The 22,763-nt window shown below is 36.7% G+C and overlaps 1 protein-coding gene across 27 annotated transcripts in view; it reads left to right on the top strand.

Moving 5' to 3' along the window:
• Positions 1-22,763, top strand: part of ADGRL2 (adhesion G protein-coupled receptor L2) — an 809,217-nt gene that overhangs the window by 615,300 nt on the left and 171,154 nt on the right. For 26 of the 27 annotated variants that reach the window (XM_074266407.1, XM_074266405.1, XM_074266410.1 and 23 more), the window contains one exon: positions 16,066-16,238. In XM_074266407.1, coding sequence (XP_074122508.1) covers positions 16,166-16,238 — 73 coding nt within the window. In that variant the 5' untranslated portion in view covers positions 16,066-16,165. Of the gene's footprint in view, positions 1-14,054; positions 14,074-16,065; positions 16,239-22,763 lie in introns of those variants that run through there. The other variant, XM_074266414.1, reaches the window with a different exon arrangement.

Genomic DNA, 22,763 nt, shown 5'->3' with positions numbered 1-22,763 from the left:
GAAAAAGCCTTCAGTTATTTACTAGCAAGGATGGGATGCTTTCTAATTTTTATTCATTATTTCATTTTGAAAGTGCTTGTAAATTTTACTTTTGCAACTTTCTCAAAATTGACTAAATTATCTGTTGGTAGCCAGATAGTTGATGGAATTACAGTGACCGATTTGACCACGTTTACTAGATGGTGCTTGTCAGGCCCTAGGATGCTAGGGTGTCCTACTTAGATCCATTTCCAGGGATTTCTGTGGAGCTCTCCTGTAGCTGCTGGTTCCTTTCTTCAATATCAAAAGGGAATACTGTTCCTATTCTTAAGATTAAAGGAGTTATTAAAAAAATCTGACTGGCATAGCACTTTAGGTAACTTGCTTTCTAGACAAAATTTACCTAACGTATTTTAATTCATGGCTTTCTATCTGGGGCAGATACATGGAAAGAAGCGTTCTTTTATTACCAAAAGTTTTCCTATACCCTTAATTCTATTTCTTGAACCCAAAGTTAGGAGTAAGAAAATTTTTAACCAAATTGTTAAAGTGATATGTCAGCAGCTCAGATGTTGGACAGAGGATTAGTTTTGAAAATGATAATTTAAGCTTTGTGTCTGAAATGTTTCTAATATAATTTAATATTTGCAACATATTTTGTATAATTAAAATATCCACAATATAATTATCTTTTGAGGAAATTTCCAGAAGTTCCAATGTAGTTCATTCTGCTGATTTAATAGATCTGAGGTCATGAATAACAACATAATCTTTTAAAATTTCTTATTTTAAATATCAATTTAATCTGGATCTGGATTCATATCCTAACCCTGCCATTTAATTCCTTGTGACTAAATCTATACTTCTAAAGGACCTCTCCTTGCTTTAAATTTATTTTCATTCTTAATGTGTATGTGTGTATTTTTGTGCTAAAGCTTAACTTATTATTTTCATGAAATTACTGTCAATTTAATTGATGATCCAATACGACTCATCTTTGTGAATAGTGCAAAAGGAGTACACACAGATCAGTTATTTCTGAATACACAGCATGGTGTAGTGCACAAAAAGCCTGACCCTGTGCCAAGGACTTGAGTTGACATTCTGACTGATTTTGGATAAGTTACTTAACCACAAATTTAGCCCAGGCAACTCTGACTATAAGTTCTAGAGCTGGAACTCTTTCCATAGTGAAGAGATGTTCCCCATATCAATAAAATTACAGACCCAATAGGAGAAGGGGGAGTAAAAAACAAAACTCTCTTTCCATCTGTTTCTCTCAATAGTTTTCTCTGCTGTCTTAGAATTTAATATTAAAAATTGCCTTCTTATGTTCATAAGATCTTAGATTTAGTGCTAAAAGGAATAACAGAGGTCATCTAATACAGCACCATGTTTTTAAAGATGGGAAAACTAAGGGCCAGAAGGGCCAGTGGGTGCTGAAACATGTAGCTAATGGCAAAGTCAGATTTTAAACTCATCTCTGATTCCGTAGCATTCTTCCCAGTGTTATTCCTCATTATGAACACCAGTGATTCAGATTTTATTAAAGAGGTACCTGAACTAACCAATGCGGGTCATGTGGGATGCAAGACAGAATGCATATTGACTTACATTAGTTTTTCCTGGAACTTGCTTCCTTTGGGGGAAGAAAAAAAAAAATCAGTGACTGCTCTGGGCCTCTCTTCTCCCATCCCACTAAATCACTTGATATCTTTTATATATGTAGTTCATACTTATCTGTGAACATGTGGTTCCTCTACACCCTCCCCCTCCCACAAAGAATATAAGCCCTATCCACCATTGAATTTTTTTTTTCATCATGAAAGTATGTTGAAATGAATTGGCTTTTCCTAAAAGTGGTAGAGTTCTTTTCATGTCTTCATGAAGAATATCATACTTATCTTCCTCAGTTGTGAAACTTAGACATACAATTATTGTGAAAACACATTTTAATTCCTCTTAATAGAAAGAGTCACTTGGTTGTCCAGTTACAAATGAAACACAAAAGGTATTTTTAAAAGGTGGATTTGGCATTGTCATCTTGTAAAACTGTTAGTTTACGATTGTTTAAAATAATAAACTCCTTCATTTATATCAGCTGAGATAGATAGCATTTTGGCCACAAAGAGATCTCTCTCTCCCTTCTCCAGAGAACCCCAGAAAAGGAATACTGGCAACTAGATCTCACTGTAGTGCCAGGGAGACCTGAGTTCCAGTGTGACCTCAGCCACACACTGTGATCCTGGGTAAGTCATCTGTTCCCCATTTGACTCAGTTTCCTCATCTGTAAAATGGAAATAATAATAGTACCTGCCTAGTAGGGTGGTTTTGAAGTACTTAGCAAAGTTGCAGGTACATAATGTTTGTTATATAAACGCTAACTGCTGCTGCTATTGGGTAGAAGAGTCACAGAAACAGACATTCAAAAATTCTGGCTTCTAAGAGGGAAAAAAGTATGGTGAGACTTCTTAGAATGTCAATATTGAAGGATTTTTCATATTTTCTGCCTTTCATTAAAAGGGATCTCAGAAAGCGTATGATTCACAACATGTTAGTCGCAAATAAGATTGGTAAAATTTAAAAACTTGCAATATATCCCTTTCTTCTTGAAGGATGATTGTCACTCCAAAACCATAATGAAAATATTTGGGAAGTATTATATGGCTTCTCCTGCCCCAGAAAAAAGATGAAGTCATTAGAAGCTGGAGCCTCTACTCTCCCCAGTCATATTCTTGACTTGCAAAAAAATCATATACATTTTTATTAATTAGTGCTTTTGTCCTGCCAGTAGCACTTCATGTTACCCTTAGTTTCTGAATCACTTTATAAAATGATTATATTTTTTATTTTATTTTATATTTCATGCATTTTCTTCAAGGACTTTTTTTTTGGAGAGGAGAGAGAATACTGAAATGAAATGCACTGAAATGTAAAAAAAAATCATGAGAAGATGACACAATGTATGGAATGGTTTGCATGTTGTTTCCCACCTTAGGTAGGAGTTCTTGAGGTCAGAGATTGTCAGTTTTCTCTGTATTACTAGTGCCTCACACACAATTCTTGTGTACAATTATATTGTTAGTCAGGTCTGACTCTTCATGAACCCATTTAGGATTTTCGTGGCAGATACTGCAGTAGTTTGCTATGGTCTAGTGTTTTATAGATAAGGAAACTGAGGCAAAGGGACCCAAATGAGTTGCACACAACTAGGGAGTGTCTGAGGCCAGATTTTTGCATCCAAGATGACTCATTCATCTTCACTGATTTGAGGCATTCTTCTGTCCAGTGTGCCATTTAACTGCCCCGGCACACTGATTGTTAACATGAGGTCAGGTTGTAATTTTTTTCAACCTTTTCCTAATATTTCAAAGTTGGCATAATAACCAACATAAGCTGCATTAAATTTTATATCTTTAGCACTGCAACAGAGTTGAAAGTCCTGAATAGTCAGTCCTACACACTCATGATCCCCTTTCCCAATATTTCATATTCTCAATGACACTGCCCATCGTTTGAATCTGTAAATTACATTGAGGAGCAAGAAAAAGATGATACGATAATTTTCTTTCAATTTCTGATTCTTTCCTTTTGAGAAATCATTTTTACCCTTGTCTCCTAGAACCAGAATTTCAAAAGCATGGTTTATATTTTAAGATTGTAATTTTAATGGCTTTCCTGGCTGTATATCTACTCCTTGCTAAGGTCCATTGAAAAGGACACTAAACTTGGAAGAAGCACAGTACAGAGGAAATAGTGCAGAAAGTAGTCAGACTTACTGAATTTTAACTCTTTAATTGTGATCATGACCAAATTATCTCTATTCTTGGGCCTCATTATCCTCAACTATCCAATGAGGAATTTGGTCAGGGTCCCTATGGTCTTTCCCAGCTGTAAACCTTTGTATGATCTATGACCTGATATTAAATCCTATCTTTTCTTATAATATCTGTGAATTTAAGTAAAGCATCTTTGGGCCTCGGTTTCCTCATCTGTAAAATGTTGGACTACATGACTTCCATGGGTTCCTTCCTGCTCTAGAATTGTGATCTTATACTTCCTTTCTATACTATGCTATTTCTATACTTTCCTAGTTTAAAGTGAAATAGTTGCAGTAAATCAGGTGATTTTAGCTGTGACAGAGAGCACACACACAGAGAGAGAGACAGAATGAGAGAGAGAGAGAGAGAGAGAGAGAGAGAGAGAGAGAGAGAGAGAGAGAGAGGAGGAGAGGGAGAGGGAGAGGGAGAGAGAGAGAGAGTGTGTGTGAGAGAGGAGAGAGAGAGAGAAAGAGAGAGAGAGTGTGTGTGTGAGAGAGAAGAGAGAGAAAGAGAGAGAGAATGAGAGAAACAAAAAACAGATTGAGAGAGAATCAAAGAGACAAAGAATGATTCAGAAATAGAGACAGCAACAGAGAGCATTTAATAAAATTGTACTCATTGTATTCTAAGAAATTTGAACCAATTATCTAGGAAATTTGAACTCTTCAAAATGTTTTCCTGCAATATGTTATTTGAAGAAAATAACTTCCTGCTTCAATTATTAGGATTTTTACTCTCATTTATGTTGGTAATTTAGAAATAGTTTCACCACAGGACATTATAGCTTTAAATTTATCTTAGGATTACTAGATCCTAAGTCATAGAACCACAAAGAAACCAAGATTTAAACTGTTGGGGATTTTAGAGATGTTCCAGATATTTTACAGATGAAGAAACAGAGGCACCAGGGAAATTAGTTGCCTTAAATGAGATAATCTATACCCAGAAGCTTTCAAACCTTTAAGTGCTATATAAATGTCAGTCACTGTTACTTGAGATCAAACACCCATTTAGTGACAAAGCCAGGACTAAACCCTAGGGATCTTGTCCCCCAATCCAGGGAATCTTTCTACCAATACGTGTTGAGTCTTTGTAAACACGTGACTTTAAGAAGAGTAATGGGATTCTTATTTCCTTATCATACATGTGGCAGGAACATTTATTATCATTAACTGTTTTTTTTTTTTAAAGGTTTAATTTTATTAGTTTCTATTTGTTTTAGATTGTAACTATTTGGATAAATGTCTCCTTGGAATCAGGAAATATATCCCATATCTTTGTATCCCTTACTAATGCCCCAGTGTTTTGTATTTTTGGAAGCAGGGTGGGGTTCAGGACTTTCAGAACTGTGATTTCATTGTTCTAGGGAACTCTTTCTACCACTATAGATTGTCATTTTCTCAGCAGTTTATAATCTTATAGTTATCTGGGAGTCCTGAGAGGTTAAATAAGACTTAAGGTCCCATAGATAATAAGGTCAGAGGTAGTCTTAAAACTCTGGTCTTACTAATTTTTGCCAGGCCCTCCATCTATTACTGAACAGAGTAGTTACCAAATCTATTAGTGAGTGCTGCTTCTAACCCCAAAGCATATATTTCAAAGTCCTGAAATAAAATTCAGACAATTGTAGCTGTAAAAATCTTAATTTATTTTAAAAACAAGGTTTTAAATGAAGGCTAAGCTGCCCCCATGAATATTGACATCTGAGTTACAGATAAGTTGTATTGTTTATTTACTATTATAGGCAATATAATATATGTGAGAAAAATTCTCTTTGCAATTTATTCATTATAGTTAATTCTTCACATTTATTTCTAAAATCATTGGACACATTTTATCCAGATGACCTCATTACTATCAAGAAATTCCTATTGGTATTATTGATGATCTAATGTAGGACAGGTCCTGGGTCATTATTATTTCATTTAGTGGTCATGTATATAGACCAAGAGGGAATTTGAATATTGATTCAGGGAATGGCTAGTAACAATGATTTATGTGCCGCTGATTTCATGAAGGAAACCGTTCTTGGGATTGCAAGATTAAATCTCTCACTCCATTCCTGATTTTGTTTTCTTTTTGCCTTCGTAATAATCAGGTCATGCTTTCAAAGAAATTATCACAGACATTCTCTCTATGAAAAGTTAAAGGCTACACCAATTACTTGAGATGCAGTATTTCTGTATCCCCCTCCTAACTTTAAGCAATTGTTTCAGATATTGAAAGAGTGGATTAGATTTTTCATCTTTTATAATTTATTAATTTATGCCATTTAAGGTATAAATATTTTAAAAGGAATGAAATTAAGACATATGATGGTAGACTTAGATCTCTTCTAACCTTCTAGTTTTACAGATTGGGAAACAGAAATAGAGTGATTCAGTGCCGAGGGTCACACAACTAATAAGTGTATGAGGTCAAGTTTGAACCCAAATGTTTTTGATTCTTCTAAGTCCACTGTCCTACTTGTTTTAGCTTAAAACTACTTGGGGTTTTTTGGTTTGTTTTTATTTTTGAACTGTTTTATTGTTTTTATTTTTAATCAGCTAAATATTTTAAAAGCTCATTTTTTTGGTATTTTATCTCATTTTTGCAAAATTTTATTGATATCAGTTTCATAGCAGTTCACTTAATACATATTTGTTGAAGTGAGTTAATTAAGTCCAGTCCACTGTGCTAGAAAAATATCTGCTTTCTAGCAAGCTACAGTGGGGTTAGAGATCACTAACTGCAAAGTGATTTGTGGGTGGAAGAGAGCATCAATAAATACAGGCAATGATCAAGGTAGGCCTGGGGAAGGGTGGCTTCTGTAGTTGAACTTGGAACAAAGGTGATTAAGATTAATAACCTGAAAATAACATTTCTTACCTTTGCCACTTTGTGTTCAAGAAGAAAAGTCATAAAATCAGAGTTAGTGGCAGAAATGAAAAAGTTTTAGTTTCAGAGCCAAAATGCTAGGTTTGAACGGTGACTTCCGTATCTAATAGCTATAACCATGGACAAGCCAGACTCTGAACCTCTATTAAGTGGGAATAATGATATGCACTTTACCCCCACCAAATTCCTGGCTTATCCCATTGTGCCCATCTTCTGCGGCTGCTCTTGCTGTGGGAATCTTACTGTGCCAGGGCTAAACTGCTCTGCAGTTTGCACGGTGCCCTCCTCTGCCCTGGAAACAGTAATCAAGTTAAGAGACCACCTTTGCTTCTGGAAAGGACTTGTCAGTCAACTGATTGGTGACTCTGCTTTCTCTCCCTGTGACTTCCCAGACCAGAACACTCCCCTGCTTGTCTCCCCTCTAGCTCAGGGTAGGAATTGTCTCTTTTGTGTCCCTTAGCACAAGGCTAGCTCATACATAGTAAGTGCTTAAAAAGAGACTTTTTCATGCATCGATTCATTGATTCATTCATTGCACTACTCATCCTACGGCATTATTTTGAAGAAATTGTTTTGTAAACCTTAACATGCTATATAAATGTCAGCTATTTTGAAGAATTATTTCTAAGGTATGGGACTATCTGGCAACAATGCCAGTTTTGTTTGTGTGCTCTCCATTCAAGAACAATTATAGACTTTGAAAAAGAGCCAGACAAGTGACATAATGTGAAAATAGGTCTCTTGGAAAACCTTCGGAAAGCTGTCAAGAGGAGACTGTTCAGGGTCATTGAAATCATAAAGCCTTCATGTCACAAGTATACATTATGAACATTTTTTTCTTATAATAAACAAAAGCAATTTTAAAGGAATGGATTGTTTTGAATTCTCTATGATAATTTGGGAAAGCATTAACTTTTCATCTAAGGAAGATCTTCTAGGGTTGGGTTTGGCAAGTGTTTCTTAAAAAGTTCGTTATTCTCTGGTTTGTGTTTGATCCTAAAATCTCGCCTGTGCTAGTTTTAAAAATGAGAGCTACTTGTCTTTGTCATTGCAAAGCCTAGACTTTAATGAAGAGAATGGCTTCGATGGTACCTCTGGTGCCCAGAACTCTCAGTATATTTAGTGTGCTCAGCATGGCACCAACACAGTACAGCCCAACGTTGTAAATTGACTAATAGAATCTTTCAACCCCGCCCCCTTCCTCTAAGTCCTTTTTGGGGGAGTTTTTATCATTAGGATATCAGGAAATTTCAGTGATCTGGTAGGGCCAGAAATGTTGAGTCTTCTCCCTCCCTCCTTCCCTCCCTCCCTCCCTCCCTCCCTCCCTCCCTCCCTCTCTCTCTCCCTTCCTTTCTTCCTTCCTCTCTTCCTCTCTTCCTCTCTTCCTTCCTTCCTTCCTTCCTCTCTTCCTCTCTTCCTTCCTTCCTTCCTCTCTTCCTCCCTTCCTCTCTTCCTCCCTTCCTTCCTTCCTTCCTCTCTTCCTCCCTTCCTTCCTTCCTTCCTCCTTTCCTCCCTTCCTCCCTTCCTCCCTTCCTCCCTTCCTCCCTTCCTCCCTTCCTCCCTTCCTCCCTTCCTCCCTTCCTCCCTTCCTCCCTTCCTCCCTTCCTCCCTTCCTCCCTTCCTCCCTTCCTCCCTTCCTTCCTTCCTTCCTTCCTTCCTTCCTTCCTTCCTTCCTTCCTTCCTTCCTTCCTTCCGATTCATTCAAATAAAAATGAGGAATAGTTTAAAGAAGAAGAAAGGAGAGAAAGAGTAGGAGAGAGAAAGGAAGAAAGGAGGGAGAAAGGTTTTAAAGAACCGAGGAGGAGGGAATGACGGAAAAATCTGAACCTGGCAAAAGAACAATGCTTAGAGCCAAAAGGACCTTTCTGATTAGCACTAGGAAAAAGTTGACTTGGCTTATTGAACTCCCAAGAGGGGGCAAAATCAGTCCCTCCAGGAAAGTAGCTCTGAGTAAATTGGAAAAGAAAAAGAACAAAGGAGGGTTGCATTAAGTTGAAATGTTGATTAGAAAGGAAAATAATAAATTATATGAAATTTATTATCCTTTGAATAGCAGAAATGGACAGTTGGGTTTCGTAATAACTTGTAAAATCACCAATTTGGGGTGGGGGCGGAGCATGTTTTCTTGCTCTTTTCAGGGTAAGACTGCTTTCTTGGGCAAATTCAGCACTGGTGATTAAGGGAAAGTAAGATCCAAAAAGACTGGTTTGGGGAAATTTTGGTTTTGGTTTATATTCAGAATATGAACTGATTTATTCCATTTAGTTTCAAGCTGCGCCAAAAATTTACACAGTGCTTCCTGCCCCACACATTCTGTGGAATTTCCGTAGATGGCTTTTAGTGGAAAGATGGATGACTTTGGTCCGGTCACGTACTTAATTTTCTCTTTTCATTTTCCCATATTTTTTTCTTCATTCTATTTTGTGGTAGAAGTCCAAGATTCTAGGTGTTAATAGGTATTCCTTGAGGAGGAAGAAACCTAGGCCGAGTCCTTTAGGGATAAGTCCTTAATTTTGTAGTATTTTGAATGAAATATCCATTTTGGTTGGGAAGAAAGCCAGTTTTAGCCTTTTTCCTCTTAAAGATAAACCTGTTAATGGGAAACAACTATAGTACTATATGGCTCATTTACACTTAAAGTGATATCAACAAAAGGATTTTCTATTCTCTTTTTCTGTCTCCTCTTCCTCTTTTTGCCTTCATTCTTTCTCTCTCCCTCTGTCAGGACTTGGGTTTACAATTCTGTGGGTAAGCCATACTTCCCAGTAGCGAAGCACTAATACAAAACTATTAAGATGCTTTAGTGGTATTTTCCCTTTAAGTACCCCTGCTGACAGACTAGTGCTGCTAATAAATAAACACAGGTTACTTACTATCTGTGGGCCTGCTGCTGTCTGTTACCTTGCAAGCCGAGCATAAGATAGCGAAGCCTATTGGGATATGAACAGTGCTGAGGCCCTTTCCTGGAATTCACCCTTCAACTCTGGAACATATGTCGATTTAATAGTAGGGATGCAGTGATTGACTTATTGCATGTCAGAGTCAATAGAATACTTAGGATTATTTTTAAAATCTTCAACACCTCATGAGGGAAGCTTGGTAGACTCGGGCTTGTGGTTGATGTGCAAGCAAGCACAAATGCTTGCTTTTTATAACTGTTTTGATGCCTACTCAAAATAAAATTAAGTCGTTTGTTTCTTCATAGATAGCGAGATATAAAATGAGGAAGGAAGGGATTAGGGCATTTATAATTCTCAGCCAGAAGCGGATTGGATTATTTAAAATCACCGGTGTTTATAGCCAGAGAGGCTATTTTCTGTATCTTTTTCTCCTGCTTTGAAATGAAATGTCATTGAGCATTAAGGAACTTTTTTCTCTCCTTTCTGTCCATTGCCCGACTACCTTCTGACCTCCTCCCAGGCTCTCAAGACATAAGCTTTCTGAAGTCCCTTGAAAAGGTTTATTAAAGCCTGTAGGAAAACACATTATTAGTGTAGGGGAAACACTTTAAGTAATCGTCCCTTCTGTTTGCTGAAAGGCAATTTAATATGGTCTTTCTGGTTTTGTTTGCTGTTTTTGTTTTGTTTTGTGAGATGCTGTTGTCTGTCTCCCTTTTCAGGCAATTACATGGTCTGAAAGACAAGTCTGTCAGCCACATCTCTGCGCGTAAGTGTCCTTTGGCTCCAGCTCGCTTTTGGGGTAGCATTTTTCTTGGGATTAGTTTCACCATAGTTGATTAAGTATTGTGATGTCTGTTCCTTTTAGTCTTAGTTGATTGTGGTTTTTAAAAAGTATTTGGATTTCCATTAAAATTGTTCTCTTTGGAGAATTGCTTTAAATTTGGATTAGAGCAGCATGAAAGTTCTTTGACTTCTGGTTTTCCAAATCGTATTTTGAAGTTCATTTTCCTTTTACGAGTAAATCTTGGGGGATGGGAGTTTTATGGAATCTGGAGGCCGCAGAGCTCTATTTGACATTCTCTGCCCTTGTCATGACAGAGCAGACAGATGGACTCAAGTTTCATTTGATCGGAATAGGCGGCGACTTTCTAGACGCATTACAACTCCCTGTTTCTGTTTGTCAGAAACATAACCATTTACACCAAGCCCTTCTCCAGGCTGATGTTTACTTTTTGCAGTTGTGTGACATAGCCATTTTCAAGAGTTAAGCTGAGAATACACTAGGTCTTTAGTATGCTTAAAATGTGTCCATGAAGCATTCATTCCTGGCCAAGTACCACAAAGGAGGCTTTGGTGGTATGGCTGGGTTTTTGTCCCCCTTCTCCCCCCCTGCTCATTTTCCCTCTCTGCCAGAGGTTTTCCTATCCTGGAAGCTGTTTCCTAGAAGGTGGTCATCAATCTCTCCGAGTCCTCCGATTTCTTCCTTCCTTTTCTTCCCACAAACAAGAACTCATTGAAGTAATGGATGACAGAACGCAGTCTGATTGCTGGCCATTTTAAGAAAGAGCTCAAGTTTTTAAAAGTTGTCCATGTAGGCAAGCCGCTCAAAGGCATTATCTCGCTGACATTTTTTTTAAGGTGCATTAGAACACCATTGTGGGCACTCAGATTCTTCACCCGAACTGGCAACATTTGAAAGGCTTACTGACGTTCTTTCACTTGTGCCTAATAATGCATCTCATCCACACACTGATGTTCTAATTGCTTGGTCAGATCATAAAGAGGACAGCCTGTAGGGTACATGGAATTGGGTGATGGTTAGTCGTTTGGGTGTGACAGATGATGAATTAATCGCATTTTTCCGTGCATGTTGTTGGGGTCTGGTTTTTAGCTTTTTACACTCTGTAGCCATTGTTGACAGAATGTTTATTTGTTAGGTATGTGCTTTTGCTTCACTTTGGCTGTTTATGTGGGATCCCTGTGAAAAATGGATTTCAGATTCATTGGGGGCCTTCTGGATAATACAATCCTAAGAGAGCCCTGGCTCTGAAGGCAGAGAACCTGAGTTCAAATGGCTCATGCCCATTTCCCTCAGTGCTTAAACTGGGTAGGTTTTTTCACATCCCTGTTCTCAGTTTCTTGTTGTCAAATGAAAGGATTGGACTGAATGGTTATCCCTGAGGGGCTGTCTAGCTCTCTGTCTCTGAATCCCCAAGGATAACCTAATACCTCTTGATATCTCTCCAGTATTTTACACTCTTCAATGTTCTTACATTATTCCTTTGGAAATTTATATAATCAATTATACTGAGAGATGTTTGATACCAGGGCTGTGACTTTGTTTGCTATTGGACCTGGTATGGGTGAGCTTCTGATAAAGCCTCTTATACTAATACACGTAAGTGCCTCAGTCTCCAGATCTGCTTGTGCCCTGGAAAGAGAGTTACACCATCTTCATGTAATTTACCTTATTTTAATAGCTGATAATATTGAGGCGCAGAACTGTTTAATATCAGGCAGTTGGGGATGGATATAAGCTCCTGCTTCCACCCGATTTAATTTTTAGCAATAAAATCTGTAAGCTTTAACTTTTGTTTAATTTATATAGTTTAAATTTTATTGAGAGATGCAAGGACAAAAAAACTAAGGAAGGTACCGATGGTCTGAATGAGGGAGCATCAATTGCATTTCTACTCTATCCTAAAATACCTGGAGAACATTTTTTGTTTTCAGAGCTTAATTTAATGGAATTAAGTTTAAGTGGGTCATGGGAAACATGGGAACTTCTGACTTTCCCCTTAAGTAAGCTCCTGACAGGATAGAATGAAAGCATGTGTGTTGCTCTAATTTTTAATTTCAAGAATAAATTTTAATTTAATTTTTTGTTTTATTTTTATTTTGTTTCTGGAATTTCCCACTAAAATGCTATTTTGTTGCTATGTCTGGAGGCAATCCTGAGTTCTCAGTGGCTATTCTTGATTATTACAAAGGACTGTCCAGTGCTGCCCATCTAGAGAAAACTCCCATTATGCTTGAGACCCTGCCTGAGGACCTGGACCACTTGAGTTCAGACACTAGATGAAATATTATGGAAGACTACTCTGATTTATTGCCCAGAATCAATGACTGTTGTTTTCAAAACAAAACAAAAAAACCTTTTGGTAACTGTATTTTTCTATGTTACGTGTTCATTTTGTCCTCTTACATATTTTATGGTTTTAAAAACATGACTCTGAGAGAGGTTCATAAACTTTAATTGACTAAAAAAAGCAAAAAAAAGCGTTCCATTACACATAATTTAGGTGAAGAAATCCAGGCCTGTCTTCTCCATTTCTATGTCTTTATTTACATGCACATGCACGCACAAACACACTTTTCTGGAAGTTTAAGAAACTTTACCATTATAAAAAGTAATAATTGAGAGCATATAGAAATACTTTTTTTTTTATAGAAATAATCATTATTTGTAGATAAAACTTTATTAATTTGCTTTGTCTTGATTTAAATAATTCTCACTCGATCTCAGTTTCTGATGCTCTCTGCAGAAATTACTTTATGTTTAATTCATACATAATTTGTCCCTATGTATGTTCAATTGGAATGGAACTTCCTCGAGGGCAGGGTCTCTTTCATTCTCTTTGCCTTCTCTTGGTCTAGCACAGTTTTGATCCCTTGTCATAATAAATAATAAATGTCATAAGCATTTGAGAGTATGAAGAAATAGAGTTGCTAATCTAGAAGTCTGACATGTGGTGTCAGTGGAGACACATTGTGGTGTGATGGATGGGATGTGGGGGGGCAGTAAGATAGAGTCAGATCCTGCTTCTGACATGTATCTTTTGTTTTATGGTGGGCTATTCACTTTATACTCCCCTAGGCTTTATTTTCCTCATCTGAGAAATGGTGGGATTGCATTTGATATTTATTGAGTCCCTTTCCACCTCTTAGTCTGAATGAATTAAAGCAATAGTGGAAGAAACCCTTCTCCCCTCCCCCCCCATTGATCCTCAATTCTTACTTATTAAATATAATAAATCTGGGATGAGAGCAGTTAAATCAGTTATCTCTGATGTTAAGAAAATTAATATACTATATAATGGATTAGAAAAAAAAACAAGGATTTCAGTTTTGAAGAATAATGTGATTCAAAGGAATTCTGAATATTTGAACTGAAAACACCTGAGATTTAAGTAAAATCAGGAGAAAGGAGTCAAATTTGTTAGAAAGTAGCCATTTTGTTAGGGAAAGTCACTTTGTTGAATAAAATGTTTTTAAAACATCTTGGACATGTCATAATGCAAGCAAATTTTTTTGAGCTTATCACATGATGCCCCTCTGGTTTTTCTGTTGGGCTCTTTTCCCCCTCCCCCCACCCCCATCCTCTTCTTCTTCATTCTCTTTCCCTGATCTGTTCTATAAGGGATTCCCTTCGAGTTAGTGCAGTTCTGTGTCCACCCTAGGACTACGGTGATTCGTAAATGTGATACCAGCTCTAGGTGGGTAAAAACATTAACCAACATTTGCTTTTCACTTTGTGTTAGGGAATTTCTCAGTCTGGGCAAATATTGATGTTCAGGGGGGCAGCCTGTGCTGGTTCTAAACCTAGCTAGCATCTCTCAGGTTTGTTGCAGGGCTGTGGACACCGAGGAGAGAGAGAGAGAGGAGAAGAGAGAGAGTGAGAGAGAGAGAGAGAGAGAGAGAGAGAGAGGCTGTTTTTGTCCCTGCTTCCTGTCACGGTTTCTCTAAAGGTTTTCCTTTGGGAATAGAAGAGGAAGGGTGGGAGAAAAGAGACAGACAGACAGAGAGAAAGACTTAAGGGAGTTGCCACAGTGTGGTTCTTACAAGCTGTCTCCTCTCTTTTTCCCAGTTTCCAAAGCAGGGAATAATAGAACATCTCATACTAGTGGTACTCCGCTTTCTTTGAACTACGGGTCAATAGACTAAAGTAATGTACCACCTAAGGATGAAAGGCAGAATGCATTCTTTACCCAGACTGATTTTATTTTTAAGAGGTTCAGTTTCTTCCTAAATAATGTTAACTCCCAGAATAGAAATCATGTTCTGCTTAGTGTTCTGCTATTTTCTAGGTGGGGTGGAGTGTTGGGGAGGATTTGTCACCTAGGTTAGAACACCTTACCTGGATTACCTGGGCAGAAGGGGGGAGGCCTTCCCCAGAGTATAGTCAGTACATAAATGTGTGGGTGCTTGGCTGAATTTTAATCATAATCATTTCTGGTTTCTTTGTTCACATGTATAAAGAGAATACTTGGGGGATTGAATCTAGTGCTCTAAACATTTTCTGTATTAGGTGGTCCATTTCTAGGGCCCGATCACTACTGGGTAGCTTACCTAAAAATCGAATGTAGTTGCTCTATTCATTTGCCTCAAGCCATTAGTAATAACTTCTGTATGTACTCATATATAAAGATGATTTAAAAAAAAAAACAACAACTTGGAAGCAGATAACACATTTTACTTTGTTCTTTATCATGTTTTTATAGGTAACTCCATTAATCAGTGGGTATAAAACAGTCTCAATCAATGAATAGGTTTTCCCCTTCTGGTTCCTGACTGTCAGTTTCTGGACTATAGATCTGAACTAGTTTGAAAATATATGCTTCCTTTCATCACGAGTTGTTTATTAGATAGAATTTTTTTTTTTGAATTTAGAAAGCTTGGTTTAAACATTTTTTGTAAGATTGACAACTGGTTCAGGGATCTGTTCAACCATGTAGAGTTAGACAAGACCAAGCATTAAAACATCCCAATTTGATTCCTTCAGGGATTCAGATTTCTTGGACATAGGCAAATCATTCAATTTACCCTACTCTCACACCTTTCTTACATTTAATCCGCTATTTAACTGTTTTCTTGCTTAATTTTTATGAGAATATTTAGTTTTAATAGCCAGAGTTGACCAATCTCCCTTTCTTCCCACAGCCATCAAAATAGTTACAGGAAGTCCTAAATGCTCCTTTTTTGCAAGTGAATGGAAGAGGCTCATTCAACGGGGATGTTAAATATTCTGTAAATTAGCACTTCAGGATTTTACAATACATTTATCTAGTGCTTTGAGCACTCATAGAGTTAAGATTTAAATATAGACTGTTGTAGGATCTTATATTTAGACCCGGAATAGACTTCAAAGGTCATTTGGGTCACTCCTTATATTTTACAGAGATAGAAGCTAAAGCCCAGAGAAATTAGAGGATTTGACCCCAAGGTCATACAGAAGTAGTAAATCAGAGAGTAGAGATTTGAATCCAGGTTTTCGAATTTCAAATCCTGCCAATTCTATACCATTCTCCCTCTCTCAGTGCCTCTGAACACTAGGCATATTATTATAGAACTGACCTATATGTTTATTTTTTTGTTTGTCTTTTTAGATTAGTTGTAAACTTGGTGAGTTCCTACATTTTTACAAAAGCATTATAATTCTATATTTATGGCACATAGTGAATGATGGATTTTTTTTTTTTTTCTTTCAGATATGAGGATCAATGATGCACACTGCTGGGTTCAATGAAGCTGGGAATTTTTAACTGGATTCATTAAGGAATATAAAGGAAATATTTAAAGGGATCAATAATGGTGTCTTCTGGTTGCAGAATGCGAAGTCTTTGGTTTCTCCTTGCAATCAGCATCTTACAGGGTACAGAAGGTAAGATGTAGCCCTTTACAATGTACAAAATAAAGGCTTTTAAATACTCACAAAAACATCAAACTTTTCTATAATGAGATGAGTGAGGATAAGTAATTCATTGACTATCATCTTTTTTGGATGATTTCTTTGATTAGTTTTTTAATAGTCATCATTTTTTTCCTTTTTTCAAATATACTGATGTATATTATTGAAGTAACTAGAATTTCAATTTTCGTGACTGAAAAGTGGTTTATTTTTTAGTATTGTTTTCTACTTACTCCATACAATGCCGTTTTGCAGAGTAAGTGATTATAAGTTCCAAAAATAATCTATGAATGTTTTAACTATGGTTTAGTGGAACTAAAAGCTATCTTTTATTGTTGATTTTATATTTATTGACTACATTTATTCCTAGTGAAATTGAAAGCAATTTGTGGTAGGTACCTTGGTTCTTTTTTTTTTTCTCCCCCATTGTCACCTCAAGTGTTAATGTAATAGTTCTAAAACTCCCAAATAAATCCATCAGATCTTTTTTTGAAAACTAGTTTTAGTTCCTTTGGTGTTTTCTCTGTGATGTTACCCATTTCTTTAAAAAAAAATTGAGTATATTTCTCACAGTGTGAGACTTTTGCTTGATTCTTAGGCCAGACGCTTAGAAATACTTCAGGGAAATAGCATGTAGACTACTTTAAAAAAAAATTACATTTTGAAAGGCTTAAAAATAATCTTCTCTAGCTTCTACATTCAGTACTTGTTTACTTCAGCATTTCTTTTTTTTCTAATCTGTGCTCTTGGGCTTGGGTTGACAAGCCCATTTTGCAGAAACAAGAATAGCAATTTCTATAGGTAAACTTAAAGGAACTGAGAGAAGGAAGTTTTATTAAGGCCATCGTCCAGAGAACTTTGGTTCTTCTCAGTGCTTTAAAAGTTTTTTTTTTTTTTTTTTTAACTCTTATAGTAGGGAATAATATATTGTTGAGGACTCTGTCCTTTAAGGAAAATACACTAATCTTTATGATTTCATTAAATAATCATTGCCATTATGATTCATTAAAGACTATGTGCACCCATCTTCTTGCTGCCTTTTGTAAATTTTAGTGTAGGATGAGGTATTTCCACAGAAAAGATGTATTCTGTCAGTAGAAAAAAGGACTTATTTTCAGACATTTTGTAGAGATCAGGTCAGAAATTAATATGGAGCTAGGATGAAAAAATTTTTATAGCTAGTTAGTTGACTTTCTTTTTATATTCAGTGTAAAAATAGATTTTCATGAGGAATATATATATATATATATATGCATACATATATATATACACACACACACACATACATATACACATACATATATTTGAGAGATGCATATAAAGTGGGTAATAGAAAATGGAATTTTCCATTTCATAATTTTTTCCAATTCAAGATGGTTTAATGAAAATGACAGATAATAATTCTTGGCATGTATATATATAGTGCTTTAAGGTTTGCAAAGCACTTTAAAAATATTATCTTATTTTTGCCTCACAAAAATCCTGGCCAGTAGGTGTAATTTTACCTCCATTTTATTGATGAGTACTCTGGAAACAGACAGAGGTTTAAGGGTCACAGAGCTAGTAAATGATTGGGGTCACATCTGAATTTAGGTGTTCTTGATTCCATATCTAGTGCTTTATCAACCATATCACCTCACTGATTTTTATTTTTTTCCCAAAACTAGATAACCTAACAATATCATTTTTAGTACGTTCTAAATATATCTATATTATATAGATCCAAGGGGAAAAAAAGAGCAGATTATATTATGCAGATGTAATGGAAAAAAGAAAATAGGTAATTGATGAGTAATACATTTCCTGGGGCTTCAGGATTTGGCATTTTGCACAAAAACGTTTTTAAATTTTGTGTCATTATAAAATTGTGCTTTATTTTTTCTATTTGATATGTTTGCAGTAATTGATAAATTCTGTAGCTTCACTTATGTTCCAGGTACATTTACAACCTAATAGACTGAGAAAAGATTGGGAAGTTAGTATATTACTTACCTTCATTAAGGTGGATTCTCTCATTTTGACCAATGCCAATTACAAACCTATTATATTTCTGGCTAGTTGTCCTTAGAGAGTTGCGGCAGATTAAAAATTCACCGTTCTACCTCTTATCTGATAATGAACTTCTCTGAATTTAGAAAAGAGTTTCTGGAACAATAAGCATATGCAGTTCATCTTCAGATGACATACGTGAAACGTTTCTAAGGTGCTAAAGCCACTGTCATGGTCATAAAAATGCAGCCATCACCATCATTTTAGAGTGAGGCATTGGCCAAGGTGAGAATAAGATAAAGTAAAATGGTACTTGGTAGCTATTTAGCTATTTCCTTCCTTCCTTCCTTCCTTCCTTCCTTCCTTCCTTCCTTCCTTCCTTCCTTCCTTCCTTCCTTCCTTCCTTCCTTCCTTCCTTCCTTCCTTCCTTCCTTCCTTCCTTCCTCCCTCCCTCCCTCCCTCCCTCCCTCCCTCCCTCCCTCCCTCCCTTCCCTCCCTCCCTCCCTCCCTCCCTCCCTCCCTCCCTCCCTCCCTTCCTTCCTTCCTTCCTTCTTTCCTTCCTTCCTTCCTCCCTCCCTCCCTCCCTCCCTCCCTCCTTCTTTCCTTCCTCCCTCCCTCCCTCCTTCTTTCCTTCCTTCCTTCCTTCCTTCCTTCCTTCCTTCCTTCCTTCCTTCCTTCCTTCCTTCCTTCCTTCCTTCCTTCCTTCCTTCCTTCCTTCCTTCCTTCCTTCCTTCCTTCCTTCCTTCCTTCCTTCCTTCCTTCCTTCCTTCCTTCCTTCCTTTCTCTTTCTTTATTTCTCTCTCCCTCCCTTCCTTCCTTCCTTTTTCTCTTTTTCTTTCTTTTTCTCTTTTTTGTTTTCCTTCTTTCCTTTTTTTTTTTCTTCCAGATTCTTATAGTCAGATCACGAATGTTAATGTTGAATTGACTTCAAGCCACAGAACTAAATTAAGTAGTGATTATTAGGATCTCATGAGAATGCATCAGAATGGGAAGATATGCCAAATTCAACATTCTGACAATTAGTAGCACTCCATACATACAAGGTTCACAACACAGAGATGAAAGAACAGGAATTGGATCCAGCTAGGTGGGAAAATCCTGGTTTCTTGTTGAGAATTTGACTCCTAAAGTTTGTCATGGAAATCATCTGTACATGAGCATACTTTTTTTTTCTTTTTTGGCAGCTGGTGGGGAGAAACCCTCACTAAATTCCCTGCTGTTCTATTTGAATGTTTCTATACAGTTTAAAAAAGATTCCAGGTGTGGACCAATGGCTCATTAGTCCACATAATGAAAATTTTTCCAATCAAGATAGAGACCTCATTGCTGGCACAGTATCTTAACTCGCTGGGGGGCTGTGGAGCAGAGGCTGCTTCATGAGAGACTGTCGTTTTATTTTCAGTGTCACCTATTAGGTCAGGAATCATATCTACTGTAAAGAGAAGTTTCATTTTTGGATGCGCTGGGCCGAGGGGGGTTGCTTTTGAAGTGGTTCCCTCCTACAGGTAAAGAGAATCTGGAAAGACCATACTGCAAGGAATACTGAATAGAGTTAGCGCCCACTGTTTTGACATTGATCAGTGTCATATGGGTTCTGTCTTTTAAAAAAAAAAAAAAATCCTGACATGGCATGAGAGGACTCTATCAACATTAAGCAGATAATGTTCTTTGAGCACCTGTAGAGAGAACCAATCAAAGAAAGAATTGGGACTGAGGAAAGTAAAGTTAGAGCTTGAAATGTAACCCCTCTACCTTTCAAAGCCTTTTGTGCTTCTCTTCCTTCTGTCTTATTCACCCCAACTAGGGAACTCCTTCTGCTAACCTAGATTGGCTGCAGCCCTTCCCTGAGGTCAGTGGCAGAAATTAGGCTTAAGTCCAGGTCTCTGTGTTCTCTCCATTATTTATTATTTGCTTAATATAATCCTGGCCTTTAATTCATCCTTATTCAGTCATGTATGACTGTCGTAAACCCATTTGGGGTTTACTTGGCAAAGATCTTGGGCTGCTTTGTTGTTTCCTTCTCCAGCTCATTTTAGAGATGAGTAAACTGAATAAACAACATTAAGTGACTTGACCAGGATCACACAGATACTAAGTATCTGAGACTAGATTCAACTCAGGAAAATGAGTCTTTCTGACTGCAAGCCTAGTGCTCCATCTAACTGCCCAATCTGATTTCATCCCACCTGTCTTTTAAGCTTAGCTGTTTATAAGTAGGATTCTTAGCTGGAGTTCTCTACATAAAGCACTGATCTTGGTTCATTCATACACACACATTATCTATGATTATGAAAGTATATGGAGTTTCACTTCTATCAACACGTAATGGGATTTTGATGCGGCTTAATTTAATATTGGATTTATTTTCCATTTATGATAATTGTTAAAAAAAACACACACACATATAAGCAAATCTGCTGGTAAAGTCGAAATATTTGTCTCATTTTAGATATGTTATTTTTTTCCCCGTTCTTATTAAAGCAATAGCCATTAGGAATTCTCCACATTTTATTAAAGATGCTCACTTTGCAGAAGGACGTTGGATATTATGATTCAAATGAGGCTGCATCAAACCTTGCCTTTTGAAAGTTTATTCATAGCAGGAAAATAAGAATAGTCAGCAGAGTAGAATGTTTAGTTTAGCCTACAAAATTAGGGTTGTTCCTTAAAAATGTTTTGACAATTTAGATTACATTTGTATATATGTAACCTTAAATGCCTCATAAAAGATGGAGATTTTTACAAAATATTTTTATTGCATTTTTTAAAATGTAGAAAAATAAACTCAATTCTTCAAATTTTTTTTTTTTTTTTTTTTTTTTTTTTTTTTTTTGCTGAGAAACTGGCTTTCTTTTGATTCTTTTGGCCTATTCTTAAAAGCATAGTGCCCATAGTGGAATCATGTATCAGTGAGTAGGGAAATAAATTGAATTTCTGTGTTCTAGAGAATTAAATTATGCTATATAATGGAGCCCTGGCAAGTGTAAGTCAGACACATGAAGGTTCACATTGGTTGATGTGAGTGACAAGTTAAAAATAAAGCAGCCTATCAGAAGAGTCAGAAATAAGGATTTCTGGTTGTGTCCCATATTTACTATATATTAGATTTCATTAATAAAATTTCTATTCAGCTAATTCAAATATCTTATTTCAAAGGAAAAATAATTAGGCATCTGTAAAAATAAGAATGATATTATTGTCATTACTACTTTAAATATTTTTCCTGAGTAAAGCAGGGAAACCTTAGAACATAACGGAATAAATATTCCTATTTTCCTTTAAGATCATTTTAAAGAAGAGCTTCTTAAATTGTGTGTGTGTGTGTGTGTGTGTGTGTGTGTGTGTGTGTGTGTGTGAGAGAGAGAGAGAGGAGAGAGAGAGAGAGAGAGAGAGAGAGAGAGAGAGAGAGAGAGAGATCCCTTTGGGAGACTAGTAAAGCCTCTGCACCTCTTCTCTAAATAGTGTTTTTCAGTGCATAAGATAAAATATGTAGGATTACAAAGGAAACCAATTATATTGAAATACATTTATCAGAATATTGAAAAAATCCTTAAATTCATAGATGAACAAGAATGCTTGATTTAAAGTATATTTTATTTATATAAAAGGGAATAAATGGAGGTAAAGGGAGGGGGAAGAGAGAGGAAAAAAATTTATGTTTCATTTTTTTTTCCTTTTTCATAATGGGGTGTTTTTGGTGTTAGTTTTGTGTCATAGTATGAACTTTTGGCCTTCTACTCTCTTCTCTTGATGTCAGGAAAAGAGAATAAGGGGGAAAAATGGGTTGAGGTTAAAAAGGGCATGGTTTAGGCAAACCTTCACATGTAAGTGTTGTTTAAATCAGTATTTACTAGAATAGACAATAGACAAATTTAATAGAATAGAAAATAGATGTCTAGTGATATAAATATTAAATTTGAAAGGAAAGAAGCCTTTTTAAAATGCAGAGGAAAGGGCTTTATTTAATATTTCAAGAATTTTGTTTATTTGAGGAGATTATCTATATGTTAACTTTAGTCATTCCCTAGAGCTTAATAGTTTTTGGTGTGGGATCCCTGGGTCATTTGGGAGTTAGCACCAGCATCGCTTTTCACCAAATATGCTCCAGCTGATTTGCCTCTGTTAAAACAACAGGGACACTATGAGGTAAGGTACATGCCTTGCCCACTTCCCTTGTCTTGCCCAGGAATATGAAAACATTGACAGCTTGAAATGGGTACTCAAGTCTACTGATAGAAATATATTCCAACTTAATTTAAATTAACACATATTTTCCATCGAGGAAAACAACCTTAAAAATATCATAAGACATTACTCCTTGCTCCCTTCCTTCCTCCCTCCCTCCCTCCCTCCCTCCCTTCCTCCCTCCCTCCCTCCCTCCCTCCTCCCTCCTCCCTCCCTCCCTCCCTTCCTTCCTTCCTTCCTTCCTTCCTTCCTTCCTTCCTTCCTTCCTTCCTTCCTTCCTTCCTTCCTTCCTTCCTTCCTTCCTTCCTTCCTTCCTTCCTTCCT

The sequence above is a fragment of the Sminthopsis crassicaudata genome, chromosome 4 (assembly GCF_048593235.1).
Source record: "Sminthopsis crassicaudata isolate SCR6 chromosome 4, ASM4859323v1, whole genome shotgun sequence".
Classification (NCBI taxonomy): Eukaryota; Metazoa; Chordata; class Mammalia; order Dasyuromorphia; family Dasyuridae; genus Sminthopsis; species Sminthopsis crassicaudata.
This window is presented reverse-complemented; position numbering and strand designations above follow the sequence as displayed.